The 14,823-nt window shown below is 44.7% G+C and overlaps 1 protein-coding gene across 2 annotated transcripts in view; it reads right to left on the reverse strand.

Moving 5' to 3' along the window:
• DLEC1 (deleted in lung and esophageal cancer 1) overlaps positions 1–14,133 on the reverse strand; it is a 93,108-nt gene extending 78,975 nt beyond the window's left edge. The window contains exons 1-2 of one of the 2 annotated variants that reach the window (XM_010835507.1): positions 13,555–14,133; positions 12,398–12,548 (exon numbers count right to left, since the gene is read on the reverse strand). In XM_010835507.1, the coding sequence (XP_010833809.1) occupies positions 12,398–12,548; positions 13,555–13,950 (547 nt within the window). In that variant the 5' untranslated portion in view covers positions 13,951–14,133. Of the gene's footprint in view, positions 1–2,658; positions 2,731–12,397; positions 12,549–13,554 lie in introns of those variants that run through there. The other variant, XM_010835508.1, reaches the window with a different exon arrangement.
• Positions 14,134–14,823: the final 690 nt, after the last annotated feature.

A 14,823-nucleotide genomic window follows, 5' to 3' on the forward strand; every position in this document is an offset into this window, starting at 1 on the left:
GCTGGGAAAGACTGAAGGCGGGAGGAGAAGGGGACGACAGAGGATGAGATGGTTGGATGGCATCACTGACACAATGGATATGAGTTTGAGCAAGCTCCAGGAGTTGGTGATGGACAGGGAGGCCTGGCGTGCTGCAGTCCATGGGGTTGCCAAGAGTCGGACATGACTGGGCAACTGAACTGAACAGCCAAAAAAGAAAAATAAAAAAAAAAAAAACCCGAAGAAGAAAAGAATCATGTGCACTACTACTTTGATAAAAATTAAGGAAAAAATAGGGTGAATGGAAGACTTGAAAGTTTTCAAGCTTTGTTGCTTGTTCCATTAACAAACATGGTGCTTTAAGAGGACTTTCTGGGATTTCCCTGATGGTCCAGGGGTTATGTGGACTGCAGGGGGCACAGGTTATGCTTCCACTGCAGTGGAGGCAGGTTCAACCCCTCACTGGGGAACTAGGATCGCACAAGCTGTGCTGCAGCCAAATAAAGGGGAGGTTGTTTGAATGTAGGGGATTACGGAGTGGGAGAGAGGTCAGGGAATTAACTCATCATGAAGAACTTCAGCCCACAGCACTGAAGCAAGGGGCTCTTAGGACATGATCTGGACTCTTGCTGTGAAACTCAAAACTGCTCAGTCATCTGCCCGCACCTGTTTCTGGAGAACAGAGGTTTCCTTCCAAAATTCACCAAGAGCCTCTCATTGATCCATCCCAGAACCACAGCTGAAAAGGTCATTCTGGGCAAATGTGGATCCCAGGCCTCTCCTCTGCAATACAGAGCCCTCAGCAGGGAGTGGCAGCAATGCCAAACTGACACAGTCCAGCCCAGTTCCCAAGGACCTGGCAATGGCCTATTTGAAATAGTAAAAGATAAGATAAAGCTTCCAGAAAAATGGCAAAGGCCATGTGGCAAGGAGATGTATCCTCTCTGTTCTGATACCATTCCCTCCAAGGTCCTCCCCTAGGCCACGGGCAGTTCTGTGTCTGCAGGAGCAGGCTGGTGGGGCGCAGCTTGTTATCAGGGCTTTGGGAAGTCTCTCTCCACCTCAGGCATGGATGGTGGCCCGGGTAAGCCTTGGGCACCCTGCACTGCCTTGTGACCTCTTGTAGGAAGGGTGGGCTTCCTACATGGACCCTGCCCCTGAGCGTGGGACTGCAAGGCACTGGCTGCTCCCTTTCCCAAAAGATAATGCAGATAAGACACCAGCAAGGAAAGGGAACAAACAAAAAACAGAACATTCTGCAGACTTCTGATCTTTCTCCCTCCGTCTGGAGAATTTACACACATTTTCCACCTTGTGACATTTGTATTAGCAAAGAGAGAAAGGTTACTTCAGTGCCTCAAATAACAATCATCTTCACGATCAATCATCCAAGTTACAAAAGAGGTTCTTGGGACACCACTCTCTACCCTGAGAAGCAGAACCAGAAAGGTGTCCAGGGAACTGGATTAAGGCCTCTACTTCTGCTATTTCTGAAATAAAAAAGAGAAACCTTGTCAGCAGAAGGCTGAGAAACCAAGGTGGATAATGTCTGCTTATAACCTAATATTGCGTGCTAAGTCACTCAGTCTGTCCGACTCTGCGATCCCATGGACTGCAGCCTGCCAGGCTCCTCTGTCCATGGAGATTCTCTACGCAAGAATACTGGAGTGGGCTGCCATTTCCCACTGGGGAATTTCCTAACCCAGGGGATTTTCCTAACCCAGGGATCAAACCCATGTCTCTTAAAATCTCCTGTATTGGTAGGGGGGTTCTTTACCACTAGCACCATCTAAGAAGCCCATAACTTAATATTATCTTGGGTAAAAAAATAAAATGAAGGTCATTGGGAAATGCTCTTGGCTGATGTTTGTTTCCCAGTTCTCAATGTTTGAGAATTTCCCTGGTGGCTCAGACAGTAAAGCGTCTGCCTGCAATGCGGGAGACCCAGGTTTGATTCCTGGGTCGGGAAGATCCCCTGGAGAAAGAAATGGCAATCCACTCCAGCACTCATGCCTAGAAAATCCCATGGACGGAGGAGCCTGATAGGCTACAGTCCATGGGGTCGCAAAGAGTCGGATGCGACTTCACTTCATTCTCAATGTTTTATTCCACTTTCCTTAAAAGCAAACAAACAAATAATTACGTAATCTCCCCTGATCTCTAGCCAGAAGAATCCTACCAAAGACAGGGACAGTATCCGACTCCGGGGACTTGCCAGATAGCAGGCAACCAACAAATCCTCCCAAGCATCCACTACCAGTCATCTCTGCCTGAATCCACGACTGAGGGAGGGGGTCTGGCAGCTACACGACTGCTGCGGAGAAGTGGGGACAGGAGGAGACACAGAATCTGCACGGGGTGTTCACTGTCTCACAGGGCTGAGCTTCAGCGAGGGCAGACCTGACGGGGACAGGGCCCCACACACCCTAGGGGAAGCCATCTGCAACCATGTGACACTGTGCGTGGAAAACAGGCCTTCCCCCTCCTCCTGACAGAGACAGACATGGGCTTTCACGATAGACACAAGTTCAAAGCTGGGTCCCAGCCCTTTTGAGCTGTGGGAATTTAGGGAATGATCTGAGGTCCTGTCTCAATTCTTACACCTGTAAATGGAGAGAAAACCTGTCTCGCAGGGTTGTTGGAAGGATTCCGTGGAATAACATTCGTGAAGCATCTTACCCATCATCTGGTCCCCAGCAGCACCCCATAAGTGTAGAGCTTTCTGAAGCCACTGTATCTTCTACTTCTCCCTCCCTGCAGGCCACAGACACGCCAGGTCTCCTCACCCTAAAAGCACTGTCTCTGCTGCCCTGGAAAAGGACGATTTTCAGGGATGCAGGATGACAGATCAAAGTCTTTGAGGGGACTATAAGGTACTAGGACTTCTTGGAGAAATGGCTGATTCCAGGTCTGGAGCAATAGACACACAAGATGAACCTGGAACTTCCGATCATTCCAGAAAGTAAGGAAGTTTACCACAGGCAACCAGTGCTATGCCAACAGAGTCAGGCATCAACTTGAAAAGGCTCCAAGTGGCTAAAGATGGGACAGTCTGAGCATCAACAGGACAATAAACATAATTAGTTATGAAATCCATGAGTTCATAATGATAGGAAAAACCAACCAGCCAAACCTTTTTACTCATCTTTGGAAGATGTGAGGGAAACCAACTCATTATTTTAAAAACTGGCAGATAAAGGGAAAGAATTAATTCTGCTCCTATCTCGGGGTAATCAGAGTCATCACAGAAAAGTTTCTCTTTACATAAGTATTTCAGTACCATTAGCATTATAGTTTGTAACCCCTAATGAAACAATATATCTAGGCAAAAACTGGCAGCATCATGAAAACAAGAGATATCAAACACCATGCATCTCCTGAAGGGAGCACACAGCACCATCTATGAACTGGTCTCTCCCCTTCTCCTCTAAAAAGTTGAACTTAAATCTCATAAAGTCTCTAGAAATAACTAGTGAACTGCAAGGAATACAGGGATAAGAACAGGTTAAATGATACCACAATGGTGAAATCAGCAAAATCCAAACTGTAGACAAATGTATAGAAAAAATGACCCAGTTTCTTTGACAAAAAAATTTACCAAGTATCATCATAGAGATGGTAGACTGAAAAGAGCTCTTAGCACCGCTGGCTCACTGCTGGTGCGGGGATTTGATGAGGAAAAAACATACTGGTCAAATCTGAGAATACCTCTCTACAAAATACTAGTCAGTTACAATCTAATGTAGAGAATTTAACGTGGAGACACGAAGGTGACCAGGTGACCAGGGCTAACATCACTTGTGCCTCCTGATGTGTGGCAGTGAGAGGAGCCAAGTGCTGGAGGGCTGGCGCAACCAGCATCATCTGTATGGTGCTGCTGCCAAGCATGAATTGGAGTTTGGTCACGAGGAAACATTAGAACCACCTTATAGAGTGAGAGGCTTCTCAAGAACTGTCAGGAGGGACTTCCCTGGTGGTCCAATGGCTAATACTCTGAGCGCCCAACGCAAGGGGCCAGCATTCAATCCCTGGTCAGGGAATTAGATCCCACATGCTGCAACTAAGACCAGGTACAGCCAAAATAACTAATTAAAAAAAACAACTGTCAAAAGAGAGGATCCTGGGGAGATGGGCGTACAAAGCACAAGGACTCTGTCTCTCCACCTAGGTGCAAGTTGCACTAGTAGAATCAGTCAAATTGGACAACTCTGTAACTATGGCATCTGTTTGACTTGTACTTCCAGGGGGAAACCTGGACAGGCAATTGCAGCGAACTTAGCACAGGAGCAGCTACCCGGCCCTCACTCTCAGTCCCAGGGCAGGGGCAACCTACACACAACCCGTGACAGCGTGGGTGACCCAAAAAGAGGCTGTCCTCCAAATGCCTGGGATCTGTGCTCTGACTGCCGATGACCACAGAGGTGCAGGCAAAGAAGCACTTCCCACATTGTGGCATGCCCCGCCTCCTCCAGGTGGAAGTGACTTCTAGGGAATTCAAATGGCTAGCACCCCCCTCCTTCATCTTTCTTTTTCCTCTTTTGAAAGCCAGATATTAAAGACTAAGACATTCAAAAACAACTGCAGATTAGGGAGAAGTCAGAACATGACCACATACACTCAGGGAAGGGTTCGGAAAAGAACCTTAAGATTAAGCTCAGGCTGAACCTCAGCATAGACAGCCAACAATAACTAACAAACAAAACCAAAAACAATTACAAAATAACCAGCAAGCTCTGTGGAAAGGGGAGAATCTGATTTCTAAAGACACATAATTATTAGATTCAAATGTCCAGTTTCTAACAAAAAAAAAAATTGAAAACATATAAAGAAATGAGAAAGTATGGCCCATTCAAAGGAAAAAATTAAATCAACAACTGTCCTTGAAAAAACCTGACAGCAGTTATACTAGGCAAAGGCTTAGAACAACTGTCTTGAAGATGTTCATAGAGCTATTAATAAAAAAACATGTGGAGAATATCAAGAAAATGATGTACAAAAAAACATAAATATCAACAGGCAGAAAACCTATAAGGAAGCTAAAAAGACATGTTGGAACTGAAAAGAACACTAACTGAAATGAAAATCTCATTATTAAAGGGATTCAAAAGCATATCTGAGCAGGCATAAGAGAGAATCAGTGAACTTGAAGATACAAAAACAGGAAATTATTGAGTCAAACGAAAAGGAAAAAAGATTGAAGAAAAGTAAAGAGAGCCTAAGAGGCCTGTGGGACACCAGCAAGTAACTAACATACACATTGTGGGAGTCCTAGAAGGAAAAGAAAGGGAAAAGGGGGCAGAGAGGATATATCTAAGGAAAGAATGGCTGAAAACGGCCTGGATTTAATGAAATACATGAATATAAAGATCCAAGAAGCTCATGAATTATAAGATGAACTCAAAGACTCATTGACACGTTATAATTAAACATTTGAAAGACAAAGAGAGAATCTTGAAAGTACCAAGACAGTAGTGACTCATCACATCCAAAGATCCTCAATAAAGTTGTCAGTAGACTTTTCATCAGAAATTTTGGAAGCCAGAAGGCAGTGGATCAATATAGTCAAAGTGCTAAAAGGAAAAACTGTTAACCAAGAATCCTATATCCAGTAAAAACTGTCCTTCAAAGGGAGAGAGAAATTAAGACATTTCCTGATAAACAGAAGCTGAGGGCGTCTGTTACCACTAGACCTGACCGGCAACGCTCAAAGGAGCTCTGTAACGTGCAGTGAAAGGACGCTAGACATTAACTCCAAGCCACACGAAGAAATAAAGATGTCAGTAAGGGTAAATACATGGGAAATCATGAAAATTTTCTACATGATTTAACAGACTAATACATTTAAAGGAAAAAAAAAACTATTAAAGCTAAAACAAAAAAACAAGTTCAAAGTTATGTGCTAAGTTGCTTCAGTCATGACTCTTCGTGACTATAGCCCACGGACGGCAACCTGACAGGCTCCTCTGTCCATGGGATTCTCCAGGCAAGAATATTGGAGCATGCTGCCATGCCCTCTATCCTCCAGGTATCTTCCCAACCCAGGGATTAAAGCTGAGTCTCCTATGTCTCCTGCACTGGCAGGCAGGTTCTTTACCTCTAGTGCCACTTGGGAAGCCCCCAAAATATACGGTAGTATGAAAAGTTAGTATTATATTAAGCTAGTATTATCATAAATGTTAGTATTATAGTGACCTTGGTTTGTAACTCCAAGTCTTTATTTTCTACATAATTTACAAGACTAACGGATTAGTTGGTATTTCTGGGCACACAATGTATAAAGATGTAATTCTGTGACATCAACAACCAAAAGGGGTGGGGATGGAGATGTAAAGAAACAAAGAATTTTGTATTTATTCAAGTTAAGCTGGTATACATTCAAGTGAGAATGTTATAATTTTGGGCTTTTAAATGTAATCCCTAGGGCAACCACAAAGAGAATAGCTGTAGAATATACTCAAAAGAAAATTTAAAAAAAGGAAATTTAAACATTTCACTACAAAAACTGACTAAATACAAAATAAGACAGTAACACTGAAGAACTGATGCTTTTGAACTGTGGTGTTGGAGAAGACTCTTGAGAGTCCCTTGGACTTCAAGGAGATCCAACCAGTCCATCCTAAAGGAGACCTGTCCTGGGTGTTCTTTGGAAGGACTGATGCTGAAGCTGAAACTCCAGTACTTTGGCTACCTGCTTGCAAAGAGCTAACTCATTTGAAAAGACCCTGATGCTGGGAAAGATTGAAGGCAGGGGGAGAAGGGGACGACAGAGGATGAGATGGTTGGATAGCATCACTGACTCAATGGACATGAGTTTGGGTAAACTCTGAGAGTTGGTGATGGACAGGGAGGCCTGCCGTCCATGGGGTCGCAGAGTCGGACATGACTGAGCGACTGAACTGAACTGAACTAATGTAGGAGATGAGGGACAAAAGAGATACAAGACAAAAAAATAGCAAAGTGACAGAAGTTCCTCCTTATGAGTAATTACTTTAAATGTAATTTGGGCTTCCCTGGTGGCTCAGATGGTAAAGAATATGCAGGCAGTGCAGGAGACCTGGGTTCGATTCCTGGTTCAAGAAGATCCCTGGAGGAGAAAATGGCAACCCATTCCAGTATTCTTGCCTGGAGAATTCCATGGACAGAGGAGCCTGGTGGGCTACAGTTCATGGGGTTGCAAAGAGTTGGACATGACTGAGCGACTATCTCTTTCACTTTAAATGTACATGGATTCAACTCTCCAGTCAAAAGACAAAAATTGGCAGAATAGATAAAAATACATGATCCAACTAGATTGCTGTCTACAGGAGACTCACTTTAGATCCAATGACTCAAATAGATTGGAAACGAAAAGGTGAAAAAAGATTTCCATGCAAATAGTAGTCAGGAGAGGAAGTAGCTATACTAATAGAGGAAAAAAAGACTTTTTAATCAAAAAAGGTTACAAGAAGCAAATAAAGCAAAGAAAGACATTACATACCAATAAAAGATTCAATAGAGCAAGAAGATACAATAAGCATAAACATTTACACATCTCATGACAGATCATCAAAATAATGAAGCAGAAAATGACAGATCTGATGGGAGAAATAGACAGTTCTACAATAATACTAGTTGGACACTTCTGTACCCATTTATAGTAATAGAAAGAAGAACCAGGCAAAAGACAAGTAATGAAACAGAGGATTGAAACAGCCCAATAGATTAACTAGATCTAACAGACATATAGAACACTCTCTTGAACAATAATGGCATACACATTCTTCTCAAGTACATTTAAAGAATTAATATCAATCCTCAAATTTTTCACAAAAAAATGGAAGAGGAGGGAACAGTTCTTCTCTCATTCAAGCGGCCAGCATTATCCTGATATAAAGCCAGATCAAGACACTACAAGAAGACTACATCCATTATGAACACGGATGCAAAAATCCTCACAAATTCAGCATTATCAACTGTGATCTGTTCCTGTGATGCAAGGATGGTTCAACATACAAAACTCGATCAATGTAATACACCACAGTAACAGAATGAAGGGGGAAAGAGTCCCATGATCACCTCAACTGATACAGAAAATTGTTTGAAAAACGTCAGCATCCTTTCATGATTAAAAAAATAAACACAAAGGACTAGGGACAACCAGAAACTGTTTCAACATAGTTTGAAAATAGTTTCACTATTTCAACATAGTGAAAATCATGGATGAAAACCCATAGCGAATGTCATACTCCGTGCTGAAAGACTTAAAAGCTTTTCCTCTAAGATCAGGAACAAGGCAGGAATGCCTGCTTTCACCATCTGTAGTAAACATAATACTAGAAGTTCTAATCAGAACAACTAGGCGAGAATTAAAAGGCATCCAAACTGGAAAGGAAGAAGTAAAATTATTACTGTTTGTGGATGATATGATCTTATCAGTTGAAAACAGCGGGATTCTCCAGTGGCTCAGAAGTAAAGAATCTGCCTATAATGCAGGAAACACAAGTTTGATCCCTGGGTCAGGAAGATCCCCTGGAGGAGGGCAGGCAAGCCACTCCAGTACTCTATTTTTTTAATTCATTTTTGTTTGGCTGTGCCAGGTCTGATCTTCAATCTTCACTGCAGCATATAGTACTTGCATCATGTGGGATCTAGTTCTCTGACCAGGGATCAAACCCAGGGCCCCTGGCATTGCAAGCCTGGAGTCTTAACCGCTGGACCACCAAGGAAATCCCCCACTCCAGTATTCCTGCCTGGAGAATCCCAAAGACAGAGGAGCCTGGTGGGCTACAGTCCATAGGGTCGCAAAGAGTCAGACATGAGTGACTGAGCATGCACACACACAGAAAACACTAAAGATTTCATACACAAAAAAAACCTCTTTTAGAACTAATAAGTGAACTCAGCAAAGTAGCAGGACATAAAGTGAGCACACAAAAATCTGATGCATTTTTATACACTAAAATGAACACTCTGAAAAGGAAATTATGAAAACAATTCCATTCCCAAGAGCATCAGAAAGGATACGATAGTTGAGAATTAACCATGGTGATCGAAGACTTATATAATAAAAAATACAAAACGTTGCTGAAAAAAAATGAAAGAGGATATAAATGGAAATACATCCCATGTTCATGGATTAGAAGACTTCATATGGTTAAAAATGCCCACACTGGGACTTCCCTAGTGCTTGAGAATCCACCTGCCAATGCAGGGGACACGGGTTTGACTCCTGCTCCGGGAAGATTCCACACGCCACAGGGCAACTAAGCCCATGCGTCACAACTGCTGAGCCGGCGCTCTAGAGTTCCTGTGCTCGCAACAAGAGAAGCCACTGCAAGAAGAAGCCCATGCCAGAAACCTCTCTACAATTAGAGAGTAGCCTCTGTTCGCTGCAGCTAGAAAAAGTAGGTGCACAGCAATGAAGAGCCTGAGTGCCAGGACAAAGACCCAGCATAGCCAAAATATTCTTTTAAAAGTGTCAATTCTACCCAAAGCAAAATATGGATTCAATGAAATCTCTATCAAAATCCCAATGACATTTTTTATGACAGAAATAGTAATGCTATGCTATGCTAAGTCACTTCAGTCGTGTCCGACTCTGTGCAACCCCATTGACGACAGCCCACCAGGCTCCCCCGTCCCTGGGATTCTCCAGGCAAGAACACTGGAGTGGGTTGCCATTTCCTTCTCCAATGCATGACAGTGAAAAGTGAAAGTGAAGTCGCTCAGTCGTGTCCGACTCTTAGCGACCCCATGGATTGCAGCCTAACAGGCTCCTCCATCTATGGGATTTTCCAAGCAAGAGTACTGGAGTGGGGTGCTATTGCCTTCTCCGAGAAATAGTAAAACCCATCCTAAAATCCACTATGGAATCTCAAGGAATATCCAATAGTCAAAACAATCTTGAACAAACAAAGCTGGAGGACCCACACTTGCTGATTTCAAAACTTACAAGAAAGCTACAGTAATAAGAACATAGTACTAGCATAAGTGGACACAGAAACCAACAGAATAGAATAGAAAGCCCAGGAATAAACCCTCATACATACGGTCGAATGATTTTTGACAATGGCGTCAAGGCCAATCAATAGGGAAAGGACAGTCTTTTCAACAAATGATGCCAGGAAATCTGGACATCTTTATGTATAAGAATGAAGTTGGATCCTTCTGTAACACTATGTAACTCAAAATTAATCCAAGACCTTAAATCCAAGACCTAAAATCCAAGACCAACACCTAATAAACTCTAGGAGAAAACACAGGGCCAAAACTTCACAACACTGCATTTAGCAATGATCTCTTAGCTACATCAAAGGCACAGAAGACAAAAGAAAAATCAACAAATTGGACTTCATGAAAATTAAAAATGTGCATCAGAGGAAAAACACAGAACGAGAGAAATATTTTCAAATCATGTATCTGGTAAGGGATTAATAACCAGGATATACAGAGAGTTCCTAAAACTCACCAACAATACGATGGATTAAGAACAGGCTTGAGGAGTGCTGTGCATGCCCTCACTGCCGCTAAGATCAGGCTGGCCGAGAGAATCGCAGCCTCCCTCAACAATGTCTGTGCCAAGGAACTGGTGCTGGTGGCGTCCTTCACCAGTGGGGGTGTCCCTGTCATTCTGCCCACACTCAGCCGCAACACCAAGTACTCGGTCATGATCAATGGGCCATCATACCCTAGAAGTTCCCAGTGCCCCTCTAAGACGATGGCAACATGCCCAGCTACCCTCAGGACCCCCGGGGCCCAAGCCTGGAGTGGCTGAAGAAACTGTGAGCTCCTCCATCGACAGGGAGAGGTCCCCTCCATGACGGCTCCCAATAAATATGTGAAATGTGACCCCCCCAAAAAAAATGGGCTTGAAAAGACATTTCTCCAAAGAAGATACACAAATGGTAAATAAGCACATGAAAAGGTACTCAAAATCACTCATCATCAGGGAAATGCAAAATTAAGACCACAATGAGGTACCCCCTCACACCCATCAGGATGGCTACACACCCCTCCCCCCACACACACCCCTCCCCACACACACACCCCCACACCCACCCCCATCAAAAAACCAGAAAATAAGTGTTGGTGAGGGTATGGAGAAATGGGAATCCTGTATACTGTTGGTGGGAAAGTAAAAATGGTGCAGGCACTGTGGCACAGTATGGTGGTTCCTCAAAAAATTAAAATAGTACTACTATATGATCTAACAATTCCCCTTCTAGACACAAAACCAAAGAGGTATTTGTACGTCCGTGTTCAGAGCAGCATTATTCACAACAGCTAACACCTGGAAGCAACCCAAGCGTTCATCAGCTGATGAATGGATAAGCAAAATGTAATATACAAACACAGTATTATTTAACATATGAAGGAAGGAAATTCTGACACAGGCTACAATATGGATGAACCTTGAGGGCATTACACTAAGTGAAACACGCTAGCCACAAAAAGACAAACACTGCATGATTCCACTTATATGAATACTACTTAAAGCAGTCAGAATTACAGAGACAGAAAGTAGAATGGTGGTCGCCAGGGGCTGGAGGGACAGAGGGACTGTGAAGGTATTTTTAATGCACATATCAGTTGTGTGAGATGAAAAGAGTTATGGAGATGGATGGTGATGATGTTTGTATAAAATAATGAATGTATTTAATACCACTGAACTGTACTCTTAAAAATAGTTGAGGGTAAATTTTATGTTACGTGCATTTTACCACAATTTTTAAAACCTGGGGGAAAACTCAATGGTCAAGAACATAAAAGACAGGAAAAGTTCAAAGAAGGGTCCCAAATGAAAAGTCTAAAAGTGAGACATGACAGTGGCATGCAGCACGGCTTCCTAGACAGGATGCTAGACCACAGAGGAGAAGTGGACGCTGTGGAGTAGCAGGTAAAACCTGCAGGCCATCTGTGAGCTGGAGGATAACACTGCCTCCATGCTGACTCCCTGGCTTAGGGGGTTGTGTGCTGGTTATGTAGGTGAGACTCTGCTCTGGAGACATGCACACTGGAGTGTTCTGTGATAATGAAACAACACTGGTGCAACTCACTCTCCAGACATTTTAAAAAAGGCTAGAGCGGTTCTGTGGGTTGCATTTTTACTCTGTTGGTAAGTCTTTTGATGCACAATTTTTCATTTTCATGACGTCCATTACCTGGTGGCTCAGACAGTTAAGAGTCTGCCTGCAATGCGGGAGACCCGGGTTTGATCCTTGGGTCGGGAAGATCCCCTGGAGAAGGAAACAGCAACCCACTCCAGTACTCCTGCCTGGAAAATCCCATGGACAGAGGATCCTGGTAGGCTACTGTCCAAGGGGTCGCAAAGAGCCGGACATGACTGAGCGACTTCACTTTCTTTCAATGAGGTAATACAATAATATATTAACAACGGGGGGGTTAGGGTGAAAGGCATAGAGCAGCTCATCATACACACCTGGAGGCATCTTGATAAAGGGCTCAAGGAACTGTACTTTGGCCTGGTGCATGGCCCGCTCTTTCTCCGCAAGGGCCCGTGCACGGGCCTGAATGATGTGTCTCTCCAACATTTCAACTTCATCCAGCCGCTGCTTATAGAGCTCCCGAATCTGGCAGGTGGGTGATCAGATGCACAGAAATATGGTGAGATGACTCAACCTCACCTGAGCAGCATTGTTTCCCATGAAGCTCAGAACAGTCACAGAACTGCAGAGACCACCTGGTCTAACCAGACAGAGCTGAACTCTAAGACCCACGGAGGGAAATGGCATAAAGCTTTTACAGTAAAGTCAGGAACAATGCCAAGTCTCAAACCCTGTCTCCTGTCTACTGGGTTCTCAGTAAAGAGTTCTGTCATCCAAACTCTGAAATACCAAATGCAAGTTAACACACCACCTGTGGTAGACAAAGGGTTGTGTCACTCAGGATAGAAGGACTTGCTACCTAGCTGCAGAGAGCATAGTGAACTGAAAGCCTCCAGGTGTCGACCCCTTCAGAATTCACCTCAGCTGCCTGAAAGCATTCAGCTGAGACTCCTTTAAGAAAGTCGTGGGCAGCGTGGCCAGCAGTCAGAGAGGCCTTATCAGAGAGGACTCAGGACAGCTGCTGTCCTTATACAGCTCAGGAAGCAGAGCTGGTGTTCCAGAGACTGGGCATGCTTCCTAAAATCTGGGCACGGATGCCTCTCAATGGTTAAGATTGTGGTTTGTGACACAAAGGCAGGCACCCCAGAGCGGACGTGACGTTTAGCTTTATCATCGCCAGGAAAACAACTATTCTGCTTTCTGTCGTTTCACTTATATACGCATTGTCTGTGTAGAGATGTAAAGAGATAGGTGCTGCAGATATACACCTTATGTGTGTAGCGAGTGTGTATTTGCCTAAGAGCGCATATAGTGTCCTTCCACTACAACGTAGGATATACGGCGGAACGGACTTGGTCTGCTCTTTTCCAGCTGCGTACCCCGTGCCTGGAACAGCGGCTGCACCCGACAGGGGCTGACATTTGCCGAGTGGCTGAGTCGCGCCCTGGGTCCCCTGCACAGCCGCAGACGCGACCCCGCCATCCCCTGGGTGAGCACAAGGAGAAGCGAGCGGGGCGCGGTACCCTGTTACCTGCTGCAGCTGGTCCACGAACTCCTCGTGCCGCGCATCCTCGCTGCCGCGAGCCTTGATCAAATTCGAGCTCACCTCCTCCCCTATCACCTCGGCGGTGTACAAGTTGCGGAAGACGCCGGTGAGCAAGTACGAGATGTCTTGGGTGCGCAGAGAGGTGGGGCGCAAGCGCAGCAGTTGCGGCTCGGGGAGCGGCGGGAGCGAAAGCTGCGCGACGAAGCGGCGCCGACCCCCGAAGCCATGGTGGAAGGACTCGGAGTAGGCGAGGGAGGAGAGCCAGGTGGACTGGCTAGGGCTGCGAATCCGGGCCAGACGCGGGCTGGGCGTCCACGTTGCCCCAGCGAAAGCGTAGGATCCAGACTCAGCCGACTGCCGCTCTCGCTTTCCAGTCTCCATGGCAACTGAGACGCCGCTAACTCCCTGCCGCACTTCCGGCCTGCCTCTTCCGCCTTCCCTCCCTAGGAGGGTGCCTTGAAGCCGTCATCCTCAAATACGCGCACAGCGGTATCGCCTTTACTAAGATGAGCTTTTCCTATTTGGAACCAGTCTGTTGTTCCATGTCCAGTTCTAACTGTTGCTTCCTGACCTGCATACAGGTTTCTCAAGAGGCTGGTCAGGTGGTGTGGTATTCCCATCTCTTTCAGAATTTTCCACAGTTTATTGCGATCCACACAGTCAAAGGCTTTGGCATAGTCAATAAAGCAGAAATAGATGTTTTTCTGGAACTCTCTTGCTTTTTCCATGATCCAGCGGATGTTCGCAATTTGATCTCTGGTTCCTCTGCCTTTTCTAAAACCAGCTTGAACATCTGGAAGTTCACTGTTCACGTATTGCTGTAGCCTGGCTTGGAGAATTTTGAGCATTACTTTACTAGTGTGTGAGATGAGTCCAATTGTGCGGTAGTTTGAGCATTCTTTGGCATTGCCTTTCTTTGGGATTGGAATGAAAACTGACCTTTTCCAGTCCTGTGGCCACTGCAGCGTTTTCCAAATTTGCTGGCATATTGAGTGTAGCACTTTCACAGCAGCATCTTTCAGGATTTGAAATAGCTCAACTGGAATTCCATCACCTCCACTAGCTTTGTTTGTAGTGATGCTTTCAAGGCCCACTTGACTTCACATTCCAGGATGTCTGGCTCTAGGTGAGAGATCACACCATCGTGATTATCTGGGTCATAAAGATCTTTTTTGTACAGTTCTTCTGTGTATTCTTGCCGCCTCTTCTTAATATCTTCTGCTTCTGTTAGGTCCATACCATTTCTGCCCTTTA

The sequence above is a fragment of the Bison bison genome, unplaced genomic scaffold, assembly GCF_000754665.1.
Source record: "Bison bison bison isolate TAMUID 2011002044 unplaced genomic scaffold, Bison_UMD1.0 scf7180017864043, whole genome shotgun sequence".
NCBI classification, from domain to species: Eukaryota; Metazoa; Chordata; class Mammalia; order Artiodactyla; family Bovidae; genus Bison; species Bison bison.